Source organism: Nycticebus coucang, chromosome 11 (assembly GCF_027406575.1).
Source record: "Nycticebus coucang isolate mNycCou1 chromosome 11, mNycCou1.pri, whole genome shotgun sequence".
Taxonomy (NCBI): Eukaryota; Metazoa; Chordata; class Mammalia; order Primates; family Lorisidae; genus Nycticebus; species Nycticebus coucang.
This window is the reverse complement of record NC_069790.1, coordinates 10,093,509-10,118,302: the sequence shown is the minus strand read 5'-3', so window position 1 is coordinate 10,118,302 and position 24,794 is coordinate 10,093,509. Positions and strand designations below refer to the sequence as shown.

The 24,794-nt window shown below is 39.9% G+C and overlaps 1 protein-coding gene across 8 annotated transcripts in view; it reads left to right on the top strand.

Moving 5' to 3' along the window:
• ADCY1 (adenylate cyclase 1) overlaps window positions 1-24,794 on the top strand; it is a 165,165-nt gene that overhangs the window by 33,601 nt on the left and 106,770 nt on the right. For all 8 annotated transcript variants that reach the window (XR_008383691.1, XR_008383693.1, XR_008383692.1 and 5 more), the window contains exon 3: window positions 15,845-15,963. Coding sequence is in view for 5 of the 8 variants with exons in the window: in XM_053609418.1 (XP_053465393.1) it covers window positions 15,845-15,963 (119 nt within the window). In the remaining 3 variants the exon portion in view is untranslated. The remainder of the gene's footprint in view (window positions 1-15,844; window positions 15,964-24,794) is intronic.

The following is a 24,794-nucleotide window of genomic DNA, read 5'->3' as shown; positions in this document are numbered from 1 at the left end:
TATTCTGAATCTGTTAGGTCCATTTGGTTGGTGGCACAATTTAAATCTGATGTTTCTTTGTTGATTTTCTGTCTGTGTGGTCTATGAAGAAATGGAAAAGATATTCCATGCAGATGTAAACCAAAGGGTTTATTTATATTTTGCTTATGAATATCCAATTGCTGTAGCATTTGTTGAAAAGACTATCCTTCTATAGAATTGCTTTTGAAATATTGTTAGAAATCAGTTGGGCTTATTTGTGTAGTCTTTCTCTGGATTTTAGATTCTGTTCTATTGTCTATTCACACCATCTTGATTATTGTTAATATATGAGGTCTGACAATTAGGTTTGTAAACTCATCCTAGGAAAATGTGCTGAACACCTCATTGCTGAATATCTCTATAGTAGCCTTAGAATTACTCCCCTTAGATCACCCTTCAAAGTAATTTTAAAACTTTTTCTGGAGTGGCCATCAGAGCTGTCCTTGATGTCCTGAATGTGATAAAAATGTCTTCCTTTTAACATTTCTTTTATCTTTGGGTAAAGAAAAAATTCACTAGGTCCCAGATCAGGTTAGTAGGAAGGATATTCCAATAAAGTTATTTGTTTATTGACTAAAATGTTCCCCACAGTGCTGTGGATTGTTGTGATGCTAGATTCATAAGTTGTTGGCAAAAAGCTTAGGTCATTTCGGTCTCACTTTAACTGCAGCCTTTTCAGCATTTCCAAATGGTAAACTTGGTTAAATGTTTGTCCAGTTAGTACAAATTCATAATGAATAATCCCTCTGATATAAAAAATGGTTGGCAACATTATTTTGACTCTTGATTTGGACTAAGGGAACTTTTTTAGTCCTGGAGAATTAGATGACTTACAGTGTGTAGTTTGATGCTTTGTGTCAGGTTGTATTGGTATACCCATCTTTCATCACCAGTGATTACACAGCCCAAAACATCATCTTGCCTCTCCAAAAGATCTTGGCAAACGTCAGCTCTCCTTTGCTTTTATTCATTAGTGAGCTCCTTTGGAAACTCTTTTACACATACCTTTCTCATGCTAAGATTTTCAGTTATGATTTTCCTAACTGTTTATCTGTTGATATTTATTTGGTCTTCTATGCTTCTTATAGTCAACCTATGATTTTGGCACAATTCTGCCCTGGCCTCTCTTTATATGTAACACTTTTTTTCCCTCCAGAAAAACATTTAATTCCTGTTTTTAAGTCTTGAGTGACACTTTTTCTCCTTTCAGGAAAAACATTTAATCTGTTTATTTTCTTCATGGCATTATCCCCATAAACTTAGACAAACATATCCCTGATTTCACTTCCACTCTTGCCAAGTTTAATAGGAGATTTAACGTTTGTTGCTTTAATTCAAGCTCCGATATTCTCACGTTGGCACATAAAAATGCACAAGAACAATTACAAACACCACTCAGCAAGACATCATCACACATCACATCAATGTGAACACTACTATGAGTGTTGATATACCAAGGTTTTGAAACTTTATTGAGTTGTGTGTACAGTGAACACTACTATGAGTGTTGATATGCCAAGGTTTTGAAACTTTATTGAGTTGTGTGTACAGTGCTGCCAAGGTAATTACGTGGTGGCAAGTTCACGACCTTAATTGTCAGATCTCATATAAGAAGTCCTGTGATTGGGTAAACAGTTCTGCCATCTTACTGTTCTTTTTAAAAGTTATTTTAGGGAGCTGGGTATGGTGGCTCATGCCCATAATCCTAGCACTCTGGTGGCCAAGGCAGGTGTCTTGCCTGAGCTCAAGAGTTCGAGACCAACCTGAGCCAGAGCAAGACCTTGACTCTAAAAATAGCCAGGCATTGTGGCAGGCGCCTATGGTACCAGTTACTTGGGAGGCTGAGGCAAGAGAATTGCTTAAGCCCAAGAGTTTTAGGTTGCTGTGAGCTGTGATGCCACAGCACTCTCCTGAGGGTGACAAAGTGAAACTCTATCTCAAAAAAAAGTTATTTTAGCTATAATTATTCCTTTTTCTTTTAGAATAATCTTGCCTACATGTAATATAGCTGTGGTTTCCAAACCCTGTTAGGAACCTGGCCATGGAGTGGGAGCTGCCTAAGCCCCACCTCCTATGTCCAATAACCATTTCCCATCACTGGAAAAATTGTCTTCCATGAAACTAGTCTCTGGTGTCAAAAGGGATGGAAATAGCTGTACTAAAGCATTTGTTGGGATTTTGATAGTATTTGTATTAAAATTGTATTATCCATTTGGAGAGCATAGACATCTTTATGTTAAGTATTCAAATCCATAAATATGGTATATGTGGTATTTGTCCCCATTTATTTAGATCTACTCAGATAACTTTAGTGTTTTTCAGTTTTCAGGCTATAAGTCCTATACATGTTTTGTTAGATTATACCTATATTTTTCATTCTTGGGTGGCTATGAATGTTATTGCATTTTAGACATCACTATCTATATGTTTATTGAGAGTATATAGAAATACAATTGATGTTTGCATGTTGATCTTGTTCCTGCAACCTTCTGAACTCAATTATTTGCTCTAGGAACTTGTTGGTGTTATTTTCCTTTGTTTTATGTTACTTTTGTAACATCTTTTGTAGTTTCCGTATGGGCCATCATATTGATTCTAATTTTTCCTTTCCAGTCTGTATGCTTTTTCTTTTCTTAACTTATTGCAATGGTAAGATCTTCCAGTGTGATGTTGAATATGAGTAATGAGAAGTGACATCTTTACTTTGTTCTTGGTAAAAGCATTCAATGTTCCATCATTAAGTATAATGTTAGGTGTAGGCTTTTTCTGAATGTTCCTTATCAAGATGAGGAAATTCTCCTCTATGTTAATTTTTCTGAAAGTTTTCATAATAAATGAATGTTGAATTTTGTGAAATTCCTTTTCTATAGCAGTTCTATGTAGTTTTTATTCTTTATTCTATTGATATGATATACGGCATTGACTGATATTTCAATTTTGAACTAGCATTTCATTCTAAATTAAACATCACTTGGTCAGGGTATATAATTCTTTTAGTGAACCCTTGAATTATTATCTTATAAGAGATTTTTACATCTATATTTTTTAAGTGTGCTTATGCTTCATTATTGAATTATTCTTATGGGTGCTTTAAAGTCTTTGTTATTTTAGCATCTCTATCTTTGTGTACTGTTGTATGTTGGTTTTTGTTTATTCACTGAGTTTTTTCTGTTTCTTGGTGTGATGAGTGATATTCCATTGGAATCTGAACTTTGTTAATATTATACGTGAGGCTCTACATCTTATTTGGACCTTTTGTTTTAGATTGTTTTCTGTGGTATCATTCTGGCGGATGAGGGGGTCTGCTGTGTCTTTGCTGCCACATGGTGGTGGAAGTGCAGGCTCCATGCTGGACCTCTGCTGACACTTGTGGGGGGTGCTCCATCTTACTGCTGCACAGGAGTGACAGCCCTAGTTTCCCAAGGAACCCACTGATAGCACCTGGCTAGGGGAAGGATCAGTAGAGCCCTGTGCTCCTCATTGACTCCACAGAGTTCATTGGGTATACTCATTACCAGCAGGTGAAGATTAGGCCTCCCTCTTGGAGTGGGTGGATTGGTTAGGGGACTCTTCACAGCCTGGAAAGAATGCAGGCCTGGCCTCTCTACTCAGTTTTTGCTGGTGTGAGTGGGTTTGGGGCTTTCAGTGTCTTTGTTCTGGAGTAGGGCACTTATTACCTACATACTTTCTTCTTACAAGTCTGCCCCATCCTGGTCCTTTGGCTAGAGTGTATTTTGTTTGTTGTTCTTTTGGTCTGTGCTGGTGAGTGCTTCTGAGTGCCCCACTTCTCCAGCACTCAGTCTGGGATATACGAGGGTCATTATGAAAATTTGGAGACAGACTGTGTTATGGTCTATTATTTTGCTTCCAAGAAACATTCAACAGCGTTCTTTCTGATTTACCTGTGCAAGTTTCATCTTGCTTGTCTTTTTTGTGTTGCTGAGAGGGCTTCATTTGTTTCCATCTGCATGGATCTTGCATTTCTTGATTTATGTGTATCTCAGAGCTTTCGTAATGACCCACATATGAAACAAAAAGAAAGCACAGGCACTCACCCTCGCCTCATTCCTCAGTCTCAAGATCTCTGCCTTCTTTCTCCCTGCCTTTTAGTCTTCTGATGTTTTAGTTGTACTCAGTGGGAGGAGTAGGGAAAAACACTTCTGTGTCTCCCCAGACACAGTCATCACAATTATCATTTAAATAACTAATTTTTATGAAGAATAGTACATTTATATTGTGTCACATTTTGATAGTGAAGATAAGTGTATCAGGGGTTTTTATATAGCCTCACAGGACAGTGGGATGCTTTGTACAATCTATATTTGTAGCTGTTTTTATAACTTTGATTTCTGGCCTTCTATTTTATTTTGTTGGTTAGAACTTATTGATGTCTTTGTCTATTTCTGATGTTAATGTTTATTGCTGCTTGGGGCTTTAGGGTTAGATTTCAAACTGGATGTGAATTTCAGATAGTATTTTTATAATATGAATGAGCTACTTTGTCTTAGGTTTTTCCTATTTTTAATCAGATGTGAGTTCTCAGTCTTATCAGATGGATGTTTTGCTCACTACAGGAAAGAGTATGTACATTTAGTCTTTGGTTATTAATGTGTTTTGGCTGTAGGTGCTATCACTAATCTCATAGACAGAGCAATGCTAAGCTGTTGGTTGGAAATACTGTCTCCCCTTAGGATATTTGAATGGCAGTGGCTTAAACAAGGAAGACACATTTCTCTTAAATACACATTCCTCAGTAGGCACTTTATAGTGGTGTGGCAGGCCTGATCCACAAACTCTTAGCAACCCAGTCTCCATGTAGCTTACCACCTGTCTCCCTAGTGTGTGGCTTTCTTCTTCTTTTTTTTTTTTTTATTAAATCATAGCTGTGTACATTGATATGATCATGGGGCATCATACACTCGCTTCATAGACAATTTGACACATTTTCATCACAATGGTTAACATAGCCTTCCTGGCATTATCTCAGTTACTATGCCAAGAATTTACATTCTACATTTACCAAGTTTCACAAATACCCCTGTAAGATGCACCACAGGTATGATCCCACCAATCCCCCTCCCTCTACCCACAACCCCCTCCCTCCCCTCCCTTTCCCACTTCCTCCTATTGTTAGGTTGTAACTGGGTTATAGCTTTCATGTGAAAGCCCCGAATTAGTTTCATAGTAGGGCTGAGTACATTGGGTACTTTTTCTTCCATTCTTGAGATAACTTTACTAAGAAGAAGATGTTCTAGCTCCATCCATGTAAACATGAAAGAGGTAAAGTCTCCATCTTTCTTTAAGGCTGCATAATATTCCATGGTGTACATATACCACAATTTATTAATCCATTCATGGATCGCTGGGCACTTGGGCTTTTTCCATGACTTAGCAATTATGAATTGGGCTGCAATAAATATTCTGGTACAAATATCTTTGTTATGTTGTGATTTTCGGTCTTCTGGATATATGCCCAGCGGAGGAATTACAGGATTGAATGACAGATCTATTTTTAGATCTCTGAGTGTTCTCCATATGTCTTTCCAAAAGGAATGTATTAATTTGCATTCCCACCAGCAGTGCAGAAGTGTTCCCTTTTCTCCACATCCACGCCAACATCTTTAGTCTTGAGATTTTGTGATATAGGCTAGTCTCACTGGAGTTAGATGATATCTCAAAGTAGTTTTGATTTGCATTTCTCTGATGATTAAATATGTTGAGCATTTTTTTCTATGTCTGAAGGCTGTGCGCCTGTCTTCTTCAGAGAAGTTTCTTTTCAAATCCCTTGCCCAGCCTGGGATGGGATCCCTTGTTTTTTTCTTGCTGATGCGTTTGAGTTCTCTGTGGATTCGGGTTATTAAACCTTTGTCAGAGGTACACCCTACAAATATCTTCTCCCATTCTGAGGGCTGTTTGCTTGCTTTACTTACTGTGTTCTTGGCTGTGCAGAAGCTTTTTAGTTTGATCAAGTCCCAGTAGTGTATTTTTGAAGCTGCTTCAATTGCCCGGGGGGTCCTCCTCATAAAATACTAGCCCAGACCAATTTCTTCAAGGGTTTTCCCTGCACTCTCTTCTAGTATTTTTATAGTTTCATGTCTTAAGTTTAAATCTTTAATCCAATGAGAGTCTATCTTAGTTAATGGTGAAAGGTGTGGGTCCAATTTCAGTCTTCTGCAGGTTGCCAGCCAGTTCACCCAGCACCAATGTTAAATAGGGAATCTTTTCCCCACTGAATGTTTTTATTTTTTTTTTGAAATCTTACATTATTTTTATTGCTGATTATTTTTCTTTTCTTTTTTTTATTAAATCATAACTGTATACATTGATATGATCATGGGGCATCATACACTCGCTTCATAAACCATTTGACACATTTTTATCACAGTGGTTAACATAGCCTTTCCAGTGTTATCTCAGTTACTGTGCCAAAACATTTACATTCTACATTTACCAAGTTTCGCAAATACCCCTGTAATATGCACCACAGGTGTGATCCCACCGATCCCCCTCCCTCTACCCACCCCCCCCTTTCCCACTTCCCCCTATTGTTAAGTTGTAGCTGGGTTATAGCTTTCATGTGAGAGTCCCAAATTAGTTTCATAGTAGGGCTGTGTACATTGGGTACTTTTTCTTCCATTCTTGAGATACTTTACTAAGAAGAGTATGTTCCAGCTCCATCCATGTAAACATGAAAGAGGTAAAGTCTCCATCTTTCTTTAAGGCTGCATAGTATTCCATGGTATACATATACCACAATTTATTAATCCATTCGTGGATCGATGGGCACTTGGGCTTTTTCCATGACTTAGCTATTATGAATTGGGCTGCAATAAACATTCTGGTACAAATATCTTTGTTATGTTGTGATTTTTGGTCTTCTGGGTATATGCCCAGCAGAGGAATTACAGGATTGAATGGCAGATCTATTTTTAGATCTCTGAGTGTTCTCCATATATCTTTCCAAAAGGAATGTATTAATTTGCATTCCCACCAGCAGTGCAGAAGTGTTCCCTTTTCTCCGCATCCACACCAACATCTCTGGTCTTGAGATTTTGTGATATAGGCTAGTCTCATTGGAGTTAGATGATATCTCAAAGTAGTTTTGATTTGCATTTCTCTGATGATTAAAGATGATGAGCATTTTTTCATATGTCTGAAGGCCTTGCGCCTGTCTTCTTCAGAGAAGTTTCTCTTCAAATCCCTTGCCCAGCCTGGGATGGGATCCCTTGTTTTTTTCTTGCTGATGCGTTTGAGTTCTCTGTGGATTCTGGTTATTAAACCTTTGTCAGAGATATACCCTGCAAATATCTTCTCCCATTCTGAGGGCTGTCTGCTTGCTCTGCTTACTGTGTTCTTAGCTGTGCAGAAGCTTTTTAGTTTGATCAAGTCCCAGTAGTGTATTTTTGAAGCTGCTTCAATTGCCCGGGGGGTTCTCCTCATGAAATACTCACCCAGACCAATTTCTTCAAGGGTTTTCCCTGCACTCTCTTCTAGTATTTTTATAGTTTCATGTCTTAAGTTTAAATCTTTAATCCAATGAGAGTCTATCTTAGTTAATGGTGAAAGGTGTGGGTCCAATTTCAGTCTTCTGCAGGTTGCCAGCCAGTTCACCCAGCACCATTTGTTAAATAGGGAATCTTTTCCCCACTGAATGTTTTTAATTGGCTTGTCAAAAATCAAATAGCGGTAACTAGCTGGATTCATCTGTTGGTTCTCTATTCTGTTCCAGATATCTACTTCTCTTTTTTTGTGCCAATACCATGCTGTTTTGATCATTATTGATTTGTAGTAAAGTCTGAGGTCTGGTAGCGTGATTCCTCCTGTTTTGTTTTTATTGCTCAGTAATGTTTTGGTTATTCGAGGTTTTTTCTGATTCCATATAAAACGAAGTATTGTTTTTTCAAGATCTTTAAAGTATGACAGTGGAGCTTTAATAGGGAATGTGTTGAAATTATATATTGCTTTGGGTAGTATGGACATTTTAATAATGTTGATTCTTCCCAGCCATGAGTATGGTATGTTTTTCCGTTTGTTAACATTTTCGGCTATTTCTTGTTTTTCCATTTGTTAACATTTTCAGCTATTTCTTTTCATAGTTCTCTTTATAGAGATCTTTCACGTCTTTTGTTAGGTAAATTCCCAAATATTTCATCTTTTCATCTTTTTTGGCACCTCTGTGTATGGGATAGAGTCCTTAACTGCTTTTTCAACTTGACTATTGTTGGTGTATATAAAGGCTACCGATTTATGGATGTTGATTTTGTAACCTGAGACGCTGATGTATTCCTTGATCACTTCTAGGAGTTTTGTAGTAGAGTCCCTAGTGTTTTCCAGATACACAATCATATCATCTGTGAAGAGCGAAAGTTTGATCTCTTCTGACCCTATATGGATACCCTTGATCACCTTTTCTTCCCTAATTGCGGTGGCTAAAACTTCCATTACAATGTTAAAAAGCAATGGAGACAATGGGCAACCTTGTCTGGTTCCTGATCTGAGTGGAAATGATTCCAATTTAACTCCATTCAATATGATATTGGCTGTGGGTTTGCTGTAGATGGCCTCTATCAGTTTAAGAAAAGTCCCTTCTAGACCAATTTTCTTGAGTGTTCTGATCATGAAGGGATGCTGGATATTATCAAAAGCTTTTTCTGCATCGATTGAGAGAATTATATGGTCTTTGTTTTGTAATTTGTTTATGTGCTGAATTACATTTATAGATTTACATATATTGAACCAGCCTTGAGACCCTGGGATAAAACCAACTTGGTCATGATGTATAATTTGTTTGTTGTGTTGCTGGATTCTGTTTGTTAGGCTCTTGTTGAATATTTTTGCATCTATATGCATTAGTGATATTGGTCTATAATTTTCTTTTCTTGTTGGGTCTTTTCCTGGTTTGGGGATCAGGGTGATGTTTGCTTCATAGAACGTGTTGGGTAATCTTCCTTCTTTTTTTACCTTTTGGAACAGGTTGAGTAATATAGGTACTAATTCCTCTTTAAAGGTTTGGTAGAATTCTGATGTGAAACCATCTGGTCCCAGGCTTTTCTTTTTAGGGAGGTTTTGTATAGTTGATGCTATTTCCGAACTTGATATGGGCCTGTTCAGTATTTCCACTTTATTCTGGCTGAGACTTGGAAGGTGACCTGCTTCCAAGTATCGGTCAATTTCCTTCAGATTTTCATATTTTTGAGAATAAAGTTTCATTAAGGATTTTTTGGATTTCTGAAGAGTCTGTTGTTATTTCTTCTTTGTTGTTTCTGATTGATGATATTAGAGATTTTACTCTTTTTTTTTCTGATTAGGTTGGCCAGAGGTTTATCTATTTTATTGACCTTTTCAAAAACCCAGATTTTTGATTTATTGATCTGTTGTATTATTCTTTTGTTTTCAATTTCATTTAACTCTGCTCTAATTTTGGTTATTTCTTTTCTTCTACTGGGTTTGTGGTTGGAATGTTCTTCCTTTTCCAGTTGCTTGAGATGTCCCAAGGAAGTTGTTAACTTCCTCTCTTTCCGTTCTCTTGAGGAAGGCTTGCAGTGCTATAAATTTCCCTCATAGAACTGCATTTGCAGTGTCCCCGAGGTTCTGATAGTTTGTGTCTTCATTGTCGTTTTGTTCCAAAAAATTGGAGATTTCTTTCTTAATCTCATCTCTGACTCAGCTATCATTCAGCATAAGGTTATTTAACTTCCATGTTTTTGTATGAGTATGCAGATTCCTGTTGTTACTCAGTTCAAGTTTTATTCCATGATGGTCCTAGAAGATGCAAGGAATAATTTCTATTCCTTTAAATTTACTGAGGTTTGACTTGTGACCTAAAATGTCGTCAATTTTGGAGTAAGTTCCGTGGGCTGATGAGAAGTATGTGTATTCAGTTTTGTTGGGATGAAATGTTCTGTAGATATCTGCTAAATCTAAATATTGGATGGTTAGGTTTAAATCTAAGATTTCTTTTCTCAGTTTCTTGCTGGAGGATCGATCCAACACTGCCAAAGGAGTGTTGAAATCTCCGAAGATTATGGAGCTGGAGGAAATCAAGTTGCTCATGTCTGTTAGAGTTTCTCTTATAAATTGAGGTGCATTCTGGTTGGGTGCATAGATATTAATAATTGAGATCTCATCATATTGAGTATTGCCCTTAACAAATATGAAGCGACCATTCTTGTCCTTCCTTACTTTTGTTGGTTTAAAGCCTATTGTATCTGCAAATAAAATTGCAATACCTGCTTTTTTTTTCTGATTACCAGTTGCCTGAAATATGGATGAGCATCCTTTCACCTTGAGTCTGTATTTGTCTTTTAAGTTAAGATGTGACTCTTGTATGCAACAAATATCTGGCTTGAGTTTTTGTATCCAGTCAGCTAACCTATGCCTCTTTAGAGGATAGTTTAAGCCGTTCACATTAATGGAGAGTATTGATAAGTCTGGCGGAATTTTGGGTATCGAGTTTTTCAAAGGTCCAGTGGACATTTTTAATCCTTTCACCAGTGTGGAAGTTGGAGTTTGATCCATAGTGTCTGAGTGAATTTACTTTTGTGGTATAGGATTGGGTTGGTCATTGTGGAGGATAGGTCTGAGAATATCCTGAAGAGCTGGTTTACTTATGGCAAATTTTTTCAACATATGAATGTCATTGAAGTATTTAATTTCTCCATCATAAATGAAACTCAGTTTAGCTGGATACAAGATCCTGGGTTGAAAGTTATTTTGCTTTAGGAGATTAAAAGTTGGTGACCACCCTCTTCTGGCTTGAAAATTTTCAGCAGAGAGATCTATAGTTATTCTAATATTCTTTCCTTTGTACGTAATGGTTTTCTTTCACCGGGCTGCTTTGAGAATCTTCTCCTTCATATTAACTTTAGTGAAGCTAATTGTGATATGTCTGGGGGATGACTTATTGGGGTTGAATTGTGCTGGGGTTCTGAAGCTGTCTGCTATCTGAATTTCAGATTCTCTAGGCATGTCTGGAAAATTTTCTTTCATAATTTCATGCAGAAGGGCCTCTGTGCCCATTGAGGCCACTTCTTCATTCTCAGAAATTCCATTTATTCATATGTTGATTTTCTTCGAATTATCCCTGAGTTCTCTGAGAGAATGATCCGTTTTTGCTCTCCATTTCTCTTCCTGTCTGAGAGATTGGGAGCGTTCGAAGACTTTATCTTCAATGTCAGAAATCCTTTCCTCTGCTTGCTCTGTTCTGTTGCTGAGGGGTTCTACTGTATTTTTCATATCTTTTAGGGTTGTAAATTCTTGCTTCAGTGTGTCTAAGTCTTTGGTTGTTTTGTCTTTAAATTTGTTAAATTCTTGAGAAAACTTTTGAATTTCTCCTCGAATTCCTAATTCCATTTTATTAATCTTGTCTGCAATCTAAATTCTGAATTCGATTTCTGACATCTCAGCCAGTTGTTTATGAATGGGATCTTCAATCACATCTGCCGTATCTTTTCTTGGGGGGGTTGATCTATTCTGGTTATTCATGTTACCAGAGTTTTTCCACTGATTCCGCCCCATGGTTATTTTACTCTCTTTGATTTTTCCCCTGGGGCTTTATCGAGGGCCCGTACAGTGTTGTGGCCTGAGAAACTGGGGCCCTGTCTTGTGTGGTGGGGCTAAGTGGTTCTATCTTGTTTTCAGCTGGTTTCTGTTCAATCCTATTGTAACATTTACTCTGGCTTGAATTCTCAGCTGTGTGGAAAAACCAGCAATTAAGTCATCCTGCCCGCCCACGTCTGGCACCAGTTGGAAAAGGAAAATCAAACCTTTCTACAACCGCATACCCAGGGCACCGCCTGAAAAGTCCTCAGTCTATTAGTTCAATTGAAAAGGTCCAAATCGATTGTCTCAATCGGCACCTGTCTCGGGTGGGAGAGTTCAAGAGGTCTCTGGGAACTGGATCACAGGGGTCTGGTGATTACTCTGATATTGCTTACTCCAGTGCTGCGTGGAGTCAGGAGGAGCCACCTAGCAAATAGATCAGTCTGGGAAGGTTGATGTCTCCTTCCCCACTTTGCCCCTCAGTCGGACCCAGTCGCTGGTATCTCTGCAGATGGCTAACCCAGTTGCCTGTAGTGAACAGATACTCCAGGGGTTTGCACCTGCCTGAATCGCAAGGAAACCTGCCAGGCCCCTGCAGTCTGCCGCTATCTGGCAGGAGGAGATGGGGCCTGACATCTTTGAGTGGTTGATGCAGGTAGGGGCGGGGAGGTGTTCACTCAGGCTTAGCCCCGTCCCTGATTGATGTTGCTAACAGAACAGAACAGAACAGAACAGAACAGACAACTTTGTGGGATTCTGTCTCTGTTTCTGCTAAAATCGCCTGCAGAAGACAGGCTGTTCTGAGTTCAAACGTCTTTGCTGCTGGAGGTTTGTGCCCGATTACCTCTCTGAGTCGGCCCTGCCCTGGAAGTTTCCCAGGTTTGTGAGCAGCATCAGGCAAATCCTTTGCTCACTGGTGGCCTCCTCTGGTTTCCCAGGGAGACAGTGGTGTGGCTTCAGAATATCCAGAAGTGAGCCATTTTTGCTTTTGTTTGCGTCCTTGTGATCACAGCTTGCGTCAGTGGTGTTGATGTGCGTTCTTCAATCTTCTCTCTTGGTGCAGCTCAAATCCACCAGGATACTTACTAAATTTTTGTCCCTTAACTCTCCTTCTGGACGGGAGCCTCAGTTTTGATCCCCACTTCTCATGACAGAAGATGCTAAGCACAGCTTCTCTCTGATGGACCATGGTTCTGTGGGGTCAGTGCTCAGCAGCTTGTGTTTGCCGGTTCCTGTCGCCATCTTGGCCCCGAAGTCATGTGTGGCTTTCATGCTCATGAATCAAGATGATAGAGATTTCGCTGTTACTACTGTATTCCAACAGCAGGGTGAAAGGGAATAGGAGGAAGGTGTCTTTTAGAAATATTCCAAAAGCTCCCACATGACCTTTTTTTATCTCCTTGGCCAAATCTAGCTGCATGGGAGGAAAATGTGGTCTTTATTCTGGGTAGCCAAGAACTGTGATGAAAGTAAGGTGCTCTCTTATGGTGCCAGTGGTGCAGTGGGGCACCAGCTGGGTGACTGCTGCAGCTGCCTCTCACAACACCTGTGCTATGGCTCAGTGGTGCATGTGAAGCCCTCTAGTCCCTCCTGCTGGGGGCCATTTGCTAGAGGGGTGTGCTGGGTCTGCCTAGCAGCCTTTCTCTCCCTCTCTCTGGGAGCAACACTGGTGGCTCTTGGCCTTCCCTCATCATTCTTTGAGGTTTCTGGAGTGGGGGAGGTGCATTTTTCAGTTCTTCCAGCCTCATTGGCTCAGTCCCTCAGTCTGTTGCTGACTCAAGTTTTTGGTTCTAATTCAGATTGTGCAGGACAGTCAAGGTGGTGGGAAGAAGAAGGACCCTAAGGCCTACCCTCAGGTCGGGTCCTGCAGTGACGGTGGCTTCAAGGGATGTCAGGGAGGGGCATTTGTGAATACTGACTGTAAGGGAAGGTGGGAGGTGGTACTGGGTGAAGGGCAGAGTCTTAGCTGCTTGATTGACTTTTGGGGAAATTTAACATTCTTGTAAGTGTGAGTCAGGGACTTAAAAGATGTAAGAGACAGCAAGTGGAGTGTGAAGCCATGGGATTGGTGGTGCCAGGTAATGGGGATGGCCATGCAGTGACCGCTGTGTGTTCAGTGTGAGGCTGAGAGCTGGACCTGTGGGTCTCGTTTATTATCCATATATTATCACCCTCTGTCAGATGTGATGACTGGGACACAGCTTAACTCATAGTCCCAAAGTAGCAGTGCCAGACTTTGGCACCAGGCAATAGCTGTTGGACATCAAGACCCTGTGACTTCTGTGCAGGGACTCTGTCCTGGTGCCAATGCACATACTGCCTGCTAAATCCCAAGTCCTGGCATCGGGCTCATCATTTTGAGGAGCCAAGGGCTGTTGATTCTCCCCATGACTTTGGGGTTGCCCAGTAGAACATGCAGAACCTATGGCTAGTTTCCTTAGGGGCCTTTGCAGGGTGGCCTTCTGGGTTTGTACAGCTGCTTCTGTTTTCCCTTCTGGCCAACATCTTTGTGCATTGGGGCAGCGATAGTCTCTGGAAGCTTCCAGAGGTGCCACATTCTTATTGCTGGTCCTGGTTTGTGGGTGTGTGGAGGGACTGAGTTCCCTCTATCCTAGCACAGCTGGCTGCCTGCAGAGAGCCCCTTTCAATGGGCCACCAGAGTGTAGCTGCTGGGCCAGCATCCAGGCAGGCCTTCCCTGCATTAGCACATGCAGCCCCACATGACAGCAGGCAGGCTGGGTCTGAACTCCAAAGTTTATATGAAAATAGCTCACCTGGGGAGACTTCTCAGGTATGTCAAATACATTCTTCCATCAAAAAAATGAGCTGTGCACATAAAGTGCTGTCAGTAACATGAGACAGAGGGAGTGAGTCCCTCATGGTCACTTCTCAGAGGTCCCCTCAGCTTTAGGGATCTGTGTGGCTGTTTTCATCATGGCTGACCTGATAGGCTCTGAGCAGGAAGGCATCTGGGCAACTGTGCTCCTTCTGGGAAAATAACATGGGATGGCGGCCACTCTTGGCTCAGGCATATGCCCTCAGGCACTGCAGAGTGGGCCTGTGGTCCAGGAGGGACCCCTAGCCCTGAGAACTGTACCAGCAAGCCTGGGCTGGGCTGGGGGGCAGGCAGGAAGGGGATGTGTTGCAGGACCAGGTGCCTGCATAGCTCCTGCTGAGGACAAGCTGCTGGCAGCTGAGGACAAGCTGCCTAGACAGGCTGTAGGTGAGGGAGAGGATCCTAGAGAGGGACAGTGAGAGGCATTCACTTTTCCCTGTTTTCTCCAGCCCATGTCCTCACTTGTCAGTAGGATTATGATGTTCTACCCAATTCTAGTTGGGATTTAAACTCTGCTCTTTTGTTTTCCTTTCCGAAGTAGTATGTGCGTATGTGTGTGTGTGATGTGTGTGTGTGTGTGTGTGTGTGTACTGAGGGATAAGTGGGAGACCCTCATTCCATGCTTCTGGAACACAGACTTTCAGACATAGGGATGTGCTAGCTGGGGCTGAAGTCAAGAAGGGTCCACCAGAATATGAGAGTCAGAGGTCTACTCATGCCCTCCGTCCAGATGAGGAAATTGAGCCCTAGGAAGGAGAAGGGATTCTCCAGAGTGGCACAGCTCGTTTCGAAAAACCCAAATGAGAAAAGAATAAACATTTCTCTTGGGAGAGAAAAGAATAAACATTTGACCTATATAGATAAGGAAGAAATAAGAAGGCAAAAAGCATGGAAAAATGCCACATAGTCCCCTGGACCACTTCTCTGTGTAAGAACAAGGGAACCCTCTGTGTGCCCTGGAAGGTCAGTTAGTTTTTGTAAGCCAGTCAACAGAATTATTTTTGTGATGTATTGGAGCAGTGGGGATGGACAGATAGTCCAGGTGGGGGCCCTGGTTGGAGATGGTAGTGTTTCTCTGCTGTGTCTGTGCTGCACACTCAAACTAAGAGTGCCTGGCAGCCAGGCCAAGACACAGCACGTTGGCCCAGGGAATGGTGTGAGGGGTGCCTTGGGCCTGACTGGGTGTTCGAGAGGTTGTGCAAGTGCTTGGTCAGTGCTCCTGGACTGAAATATTTGTTCAGTGGCAGTCCAGGCCTGAGTGTGAGCCCACTGAAGCTCTGGGGGTTGGGCAGCGTCTGCAGGGCTGGACTTGTGCCAGCTGTGCATGAGGAAGACTTTCTGTAGCTCTTCGTTGAGGGTAGCTCTTCACCACCAACCTCCCTGGGGAGGGTATTCTGAGCAAGAATGGGCCCCACCATCTGACTTGGGTTCTTCTCTCCCATCCAGGAGCGCCTCCTCATGAGCCTCCTGCCACGGAATGTTGCCATGGAGATGAAGGAGGACTTCCTGAAGCCCCCCGAGAGGATTTTCCACAAGATTTACATCCAGAGGCATGACAATGTGAGGTAAGGCTGGCACACGCTGACCCCCATCAGTAGTGCACCTGGGGAGCTAAGGTGTAGAGGTGAGGAGGAGGTGGGGAGGTGATGGTGAAGGTGGGAAGGGAATGGGGGCGATTGTGGAGGTGATGTGTGGAGGCAGGAAGGTGATTGTGAAGGTAGAAAGGTGATAGTGAGGGTGGGAAGGAAATGGGGCAGGCATGGAAGTGATAGGTAGAGGTAGGAAGGTGATGGTGGAGATGGGCAGGTGAGGGATGGAGGTGGGGAGGTAGTGATGGCAGTAGGAAGGTGATGGTGGAGGTGGAAATAGGGAGGCAGTGGTGGAGGTGGAGAGGTAATAGTGGAGGTAGGAAGGTGATGGCAAGTGTGGGGAGCTAGTGGTGGAGGTAGAGAGGTAATGACCACTGTAGGAAGGTGATGGTAGGGAGGCAGTCATGAAGGTGGAAAGGTGAGGGGTAGGATGAAGGTCCCCAGTTGTGAGGAGAGGAGAAAGCGTGTGTGGTCAAGAGGCTCAGACGGGCAACTGCCTAGTGGAGAAGCAGGTCCCATATGTAGAGGGGCTGTTGGCTTCTTGGGTGAGGCATGTCGTAGTTGTCTTTCCTGTTCCTTATTTCAGTACCCTTAATACTTCCTGTGTTGACTGAAGAGAGTCAAAACTTTGTACCTACCCTACCAGGTTTGGGTAGTGACATCTTGGAGTGGGAATTTGCCATGTCAAAATAAAAGCTGGTCATTATTCTAGTGGATACCAGGGTCTGGGATAGGTATACTCTCTTTCTCACTCTGGTCATCCCATGGCAGCCCTAGGAGGCAGGGACTGTTGTTCCCATTGTAAAGATGAGGAAACCAAATCCTCAGAGAGAAGCAACTTTCAATAGACACTTTGAGGTTTGATAAGACTCTGCTTAAAAGTATTTATTTCATGACATTGTGCATTCCTTTTAAAAATACTGTTTTCTTTAATTTCATTTCACTTCATTTCATTGTTTAATTTTATTTCACTTCATTATTTGATTTCATTTCACTTAATTATTTCATTTCATTTCATTTTTATTTCATTGTATTCTATTCCATTTTTGAGACATAGTCTCACTCTTTTTCCCAGGCTATAGTGCCATGGCCTCAGCCTAACTCATAGCAACTTCAAATTCCTGGACTCAAGTGATCCTCCTGCCTCAGCCTCCCAAGTAACTGGGACTACAGGCACCCACCAAAACACCTGCCTAGTATTTTCTATTTTTAGTAGAGACATGGTCTCAGTCTTGCTCAGGCTGGTCTCAAACTCCTGAGCTCCAGGGCTCCTTCTCCCTTGGCCTCCCAAAGTGGTAGGATTACAGGTATAAGCCATGACACCTGGCCTATGAGATATTTTTTACTGAGGTAAAAGTGATTGTGCCCTAGAGTAGTTGAGTGTTGCCTGGTTGGGATTAACATTTTATATAAATGTCACTCAGGTAGGAGATGGTATTTGAGGGACCTGAAGCACTTTTCTTTTCGGATGCTCTTTGCTGGCCCTTCTGCGGGTAGCAGGCCTCCACTGGGCCCCTCAAGACACAATAGGTTAAGAAAAGTCATTTTTTCTTGTGTTGAGCACCACAGACTAGGTTTCTGCAACCCAGTACTTGTTCATTGGAAACGAGACAAAGTTTGTGGCTCTATGAAAGTCTGAGTCATCCCTGTATGCTGAACCAGCATGGCTAATCACTGCCCAGTTGAGAGATCACCAGGCACTGTTCTGAGCATAGCTGTCAATTATTAACTCTCCACTGTAAGGTTTTTGAGTAGGGACCAGTGTTGTCCTTGCTCTGTAGAGGAGGATGCTGAAGCAGTGTGGGGTCTTGGCCCAGGTGGCTGGAAAGTAGCTGAAGAGCCAGCATTTGAGCCCAGAATAATTCCAGATATTGTACTCAGAACCTCTCTGATAAATATTTTGTTCTGTTTAATGTCATTGCATTCCTGTGAGCTATTGGTATTATTGCTTCCATTTCATAGATGAAGAAATTTACATTCAGTAAAGTAAAGCATGTAAGCAGGACTCTGGCCAGTGAGTGGCAGGCTGGGACAGGATGTGGGATTAGTTGACATTGACATCTGTCTTGATTTTTCCCATTTCACCCACTGTCTCTTGTTATTGAGTAAGAAAATGATACAGAGACCCAATACCCTGCTGAGAAAAGCAGGCCACCAGAATAATCCAGGGAGTAACTTGAGGGGAGTCAGATCCTCTGTACACTGCAGGGAGGGCATCAAAAGTCAAGGGCCTTCTGGTGACTAGAGATTACAGAGTGAGCAGATTGGAAAATTCCAGCTCTAAGCTTCCCTCTGAGAATGGAGACAGTTGATCAAAATGACCACTGCCCCAACTTCTTTGGGGCTGCCCAAAGAACAAGCTATTTTTCCAGTTCTGGATCTCTGACAGGTCTGGCACAAGCTGGCTACCCAAAGGAAAATGGAAGCAGTGGCTTGGGCTAATAAACACTATCACTTCCCTTTACCCACCTTGCTAAGCACAGACTGAACATTCAACTTACCTCTCAACCATGCAATTATTAACCACAGCTGCTTCCGTTTCCTTAGAGAAAGAAAGAGTTGGTAGAGACCACCAGAATCTCTGGCTGATTGGTGTGAATCTCCTCTTATATAAGGCCAGTCCATAAAGACGGAAAGAGGTTTGTACTTTGTCTAATATTTAGATACCACCATAGTCAAGAAAGTGAGGAATCATGCAAAAAAGTTCCAAACAAAGAAATAAGATAAATCTCCACTAAGATAAATCACTCTAATGAAACAGTTACATGATATGCCTGATAGAGAATTAAAAATAATACTCATAAGAATAATGAGTAAGGCCTAAAGAATAATGCATAAACAAAGTGAGAATTTCAAAAAAGACAAAGAAAATCTTTTTTTAAAAAAAGTGCCAGAAATTGGAGCTGAAGTCCATAATCCCTGAACTGAAAAATTCACTGGAGGCATTCAACAGAAGATTAGATAAAGCAGAATAAAGGATCAATGAACTGAAAGACAGGTCACTGGAAATAATTTAGTCAGAAGAGCAAAAAAGAAGAGAATGCAAAAGAGTGAAGAAAACTTAAGGGAATTAGGAAAAATCATCAGTGGACTGGGTCAATAAATGTATATATTATGGGTGAAAAAGAAAGAGAAGAGTGAGGAAAGGGCCAAAAAGCACATATACATACTCAAAATTTCCAAAATATGGTGAAAGCAATGGACATCTAGGTACAAGAAACCCAAATGACACCAAATAAGATGAACCTCAAGAAATTCACACCTAGATACACCAATCAAATTTTTATAAGTGAAGGACAAAGGGAGAATATTGAAGGCAGCAAGAAAAAAGTGAGTTGTCACGTACAATAGAACCTGCATAAGGTAATGAATGGATTTTTCAGCAGAAACTTTTCAGGCCAGAAGGAAGTGAGACAATATATTCAAAGGGCTGAAAGAAAAACTGCTGACCAAGGATACTATGCCTGGCAACTCTCCTTCAAAAATAAATAAGAGATAAAGACCTTTTCACACATTCAAACGCTGAGAGTGTTCATGACCACTAAATCTGCCTTAGAAGAAATGCTAAGGGGAGTTTTTATGTTAAAAGGATGTTAAACAGCAACATTACAGCACGAGACAGTGTGTAACACATTGGTACAGATAAATATGTAGACAAATACAAAATATTCTACTACTATAATTGTAGTGGATAAATCACTTTTTATTCTAGCATAAAAGTTAAAAGACAAAAGTATTAAAAATAATTGAAAATATCTGAAAAGATATACAATATGAATAGAGGTAAATTGTGACAACATAAAATAAATTATGGGGGAGAAGTACAGAGTTTTATTTGTAATTGAGCTTAAGGAGGCATCAGCTCATAATAGATAGTTGTATTTTTTGTATGTATCAAGGTTACCACAAAGAAAGAATCCTGACAATTATGTTCTCAAACTTGTCACTATGCACTTACATTGGCAACACAGTACAAACAACTCAGTAAGGTTTCATAGCCTTGGAATATCAGTGTTTCACAGTTGTGTTCATGTCAATGTGTGGCAGTGTCTTGCTGAATGGTGTTTGTAATTGTTCTTGTGCATGTTTGTGTGCCCTTGTGAGAATATTGGAGTTTGAATTAGAGCAACAAACAAATCTTAAATGTCTTGTTAAACTTGGCAAGAGTGAAAGTGAAATCAGGGATATGTTAGTCCAAGTTTATGGGGATAATGCCATGAAAAAAACAACAGTGTACAAAGGGATTAAATGTTTTGTTTTGTTTTGTTTTATGAAGAGAAAGTGTCACTGATAAAGAGACGTGACAGTTATTAGGACAGCCAGTAATGAGCAGAACTAAGAAATACATTGCAAAAGTTCATTGAATTGTGCATCAAAATCTTTGGCTGATTGTGAGAAGCATAGTAGACCAAGTAGACATCAATAGGGAAACAGGAAAATCTTAACAGAAAATCTTAACGTGAGAAAGGTGTGTGCAAAAATGAGAAAGGAGCCCACCAGTGAACAAAAGCAAAGGAGACTAGAAGTTTGTCAAGACCTTTTGGAGAGGTAAGATGATGTTTTGGGCTGTGTTATCCCTGTTGATGAAATATGGGTGCACGAATACAATCCAGAAACAAAGCATCAAAGTGCACAATGAAAGTCAGCCAATTGGGCGGCTCCTGTGGCTCAGCGGGTAGGGTGCCGGTCCCATATGCCGGAGGTGGTGGGTTCAAACCCAGCCCCGGCCAAATTAAAAAAAAAAAAAAACAAAAAAAAAAAAACAAAAGAAAGTCAGCCAATTATCTACAATCAAAAACATTCTGTCAGTCCAAATTAAGAGTCAAAATGATGTTGCTAATTATTTTTGATATCAGAAAGATTGTTCATTATGAATTTGTACCAACTGGATGGTTGACCATATTTACAATTTGTAAGTGCTGAGAAGGCTATGTGAAAAAGTTAGACAAAAACAACCTGAACCTTTTACCAACCTGTGGATCTTGCTTCACAACAATGCATCAGTTCCAATGGCACTATCTGTGAAGTTTGTAGCCAGTAAACAAATAACTCTGTTGGAGAACCCTCTCTACTTTCATGATTTGGCCTGCGATGATTTTTTTCTTTAGCCAAAGATAAAGGAAATATTGAAAGGAAGACATGTTGATGACATTCAGGACATCAAAGGTAATATGATGACATCTCTGATGGCTATTCCAGAAAAAAGGAGTTTCAAAATTGCTTTGAAGGGTGGGCTAGGCACTGGAATTGGTGCATAGCTTCCCGAGGGGAGTGCTTTGAAGGTGACTGTAGTGATATTCAGCAATATCAAAAGAGCAATATAGCACTTTTTCTAGGATGAGTTCAGGAACCTAATTTTCAGACCTCTTAGAAGTAACAGAAAGAAAGAGTGAAAAGAATCAAAGCACATCAATATAAGAAATCAACATAACACAAATAATTCATAAAGAGAGGAAAAAACAAAAGAATTTCAAGAGTAATAGAAAACAACTAACAAAATGGCAATAGTAAGCTTGAGAATAGATTAATCTCCCTAATCAAAAGGCATAAAGTGACTGAAAGGGTTAATTAAAAAAAAAAACAATAAAAACAAGCCTAATTAAAAGTAAGGAGAGTAAAATCATACCAAGTACCTTTGTTGACCTCAATGTCATTAAACTAAAAACCAATAGCAGAGAAAAAACTGGAAAAAAAATCACAAATGTGTGGAAACTATATAACACACTCTCGCAAAATTATTAATTAAAAAAAGAAATAAAAAAGGAAATCAGAAATTACCTCTAGATCATTGAATATGAAAACACAACATGCCTTATGGGATGCAGCAAAAGCTGTAATAAGAGGGAAGTTCATAGTGATAAATGTCTACATTAAGAAAAAAATCTCTTTTCCCCAGTGTATACTTTTGATTGGTTTATCAAAGATCAGATGGCTATAAGAGATTGGTTTCATCTCTTGGTTTTCTGTCATAGACATTTTCCAAATGTCTATGTCTCTATTTTGTTCAAATATTGGTCTTAAGAGAACCAGATAATCACATGTAAAAGACTGAAACTGGGCCTGAATGTTCTCAGCATTCATCACTTAAAAAATTAAGTCAAGATGGATAAAAGATTTAAATCTAAGGCATGAAATGATAAAAATCATAGAAGAAATTCTTGGAAAAACTTTTGAAGATATTAGTCTGGAGAAAGATTTTATGAAGGAGACTTCCATGGCAATTGCAACAACAACAAAAATGAACAAACAGGGCATAATTAAACTGAAAAACTTCTGCACAGCTAAGGACACAACAATCAAAGCAAATAGACGACATTCAGAACGGGAAAAGGTATTTGCATATTACAAATCTGACAAAGGCTTGATAAGCAGGATCTATAGAGAATTCAAATGAATCAACCCAAAGGGCTAACAATCTCATCTATCACTGGGCAAGAGATATGAATAGAATCTTCTCTGAGGAAGACAGATGAATGAATAACAAATGTATGAAAAAATGCTCACCGTCCCTAATCATCAGAGAAATACAAATCAAAACCACCCTGAGATGTCATCTAAATCCAGTAAGATTAGCTCACATCACAAAGTCCAAAAGTTTCAGATGCTGGCCTGTATGTGGAGAGAGGGTAATGTTTTTACTGTGTTGGTTAAGGTGCAAACTAAGATAGCCTCTTTGGAAAGACGCATGGAGAATCCTCAAGAACTCTACAAGTAAGATCAAACAATGGGCCCTACTTAACATACTTAAATAAATGTAGGGGTGTGTGGCACACCTTTTGGATGCAGGATGTAAGTACAAGGGGGACTTTACTTAACAAATGTAAATATTATGACTTGATGATTTGTATCCCCACGTTAACCAGAAATAAAAAAGAAAAGGAAAAAATATGTCAAATCAGTAATCTAAATTTATGCCTCAGGGACCTAAAAAAAATTAAGCCCAAAGTTGGTAGAAGGAAGGAAATCACAGATTAGAGCAGAAATGAATGAGAAAAAAATGGGAAAAACAACAGAAAAAATTATAAAACTAATAGTTGCTTTAGGAAAAGAAAAACAAAACGAACAAATCCATAGTAGACTAAGATTCTAATACAATTAGAAACAACAGATAGTACAATAGATAGCCACAGAAATAAAAAGGATCACAAGAGACTACTGTGAACAATTATACAAAGTGGATGACCTATGAAAATTCAATCAATACCAAGCAACATGCAAACTGCCAGGACTATATACCTTGTTCAAATGGAATTTATTGCAGAGATGTAAGGATTGTTCAGCACATGCGTATTGACAAATGTGATACAATACATCGACAGAATGAAGGACAAATAATTATTTGAGCACCTCAATAGATGCAACATTTTGATCGAATTCAACCATCCTTTCATGAAAAAAAAAAAAAAACTAAGCCAATTAGGTATAGGAGGAATATACTTAAATCAAGTACATATTTGACAAACTTACAGTCAATGTCATACTGAATGGGGAAGGTTGAAACTTTCCCTCTAGTAACTGGAATAAGAAAAGGATGCCCTCTTTTACCACTCTTATTTGACATAGTACTAGAAGCCCTAGCCAGAGCAATTGGACAACACGTGGAAATATAGGGCATCCAGATTTAAAAGTGAAAAACAAACTTAGAAACAATCCCATTTATAATATCTAGAAAAATACAAAGTTCTTAGGAATAAATGTAACCAAAGAAGTAAAAGATTTCTACAAGAAAACTATATAACAGTGATGAAAGAATTTGAATAGGACACAAAAAATGGAGAGATATTTCATGTTCATGGATTGGAAGAGTAAATATTGTGAAAATGACTGTACTACCCAAAGTCATGTCCATCAGCAGATGAATGGATTAAAAATATGGTATACATACAGAATAGAAAACTATTCAGCCACAAAAAGAACAAAATTCTACCATTCACGTCAATAGGAGGACATGACGTTAAGTGAAATAATCTGGGTACAGAAAGGTAAATAGCACATGGTACCACTCATATGTGGAAGCTGAAATAGTTGATCTCATGGAAGTAGAAATTAGAATAATGGTTGCTAGAGACCGGAAAGAGTAGGGGGTAAAAACTTGAGAGAGATGTTGATTAATGGATACAAAGTTACAGCCAGACAGAAGGACTAAGTTCTATTGTTCTATAACACTGTAGGGTGACTATAGTAAACAGTAATTGATTATATTACTTCAGATAGCTAGGAGAGAGGATTTTGAATGTTACCAACACAAAGAAATAAAAATTTGAGGTAATGAGTGCCCTAATTACCCTGATTTGATAACTATACATTGTGTATATATATATTTAAATATTGTACCATACCCCATAAAAATGGACAATTACACCTGTTAATTAAAAATATGTGTGCATCAGTAACAAAAAAGGAAGGAAACTATGCCGTTTTCAACATGGATGGAGCTGGAGGATATTATCATAAGCTAAATGAGTAAGATCGAACTCTGGAATATCAAACTGGGTAATCTCACTATAGCGGGAACTAAAATAGTCAAACTCATAGAAACGAAGTAAGATAGTGGTTGCCAGGGAGTGGGGAGAGAGCCAATGAGCTGACATTGGTAAGATTACAAAGTTTTAGTTATGTAGAATGTATAAATTTTGGAGACTTAATAAATAGCACAGTCATGATATTTAACAATGTTGTGTACTTGAAATTTGCTAAGAGGATAGGTCTTAAATTTTATCTTCTCAATACACACAAAATGGCGAATGTATAGAGGTGATGGATTCTTTTTTTTTATGTTGCAGTTTGGCTAGGGCCGGGTTTGAACC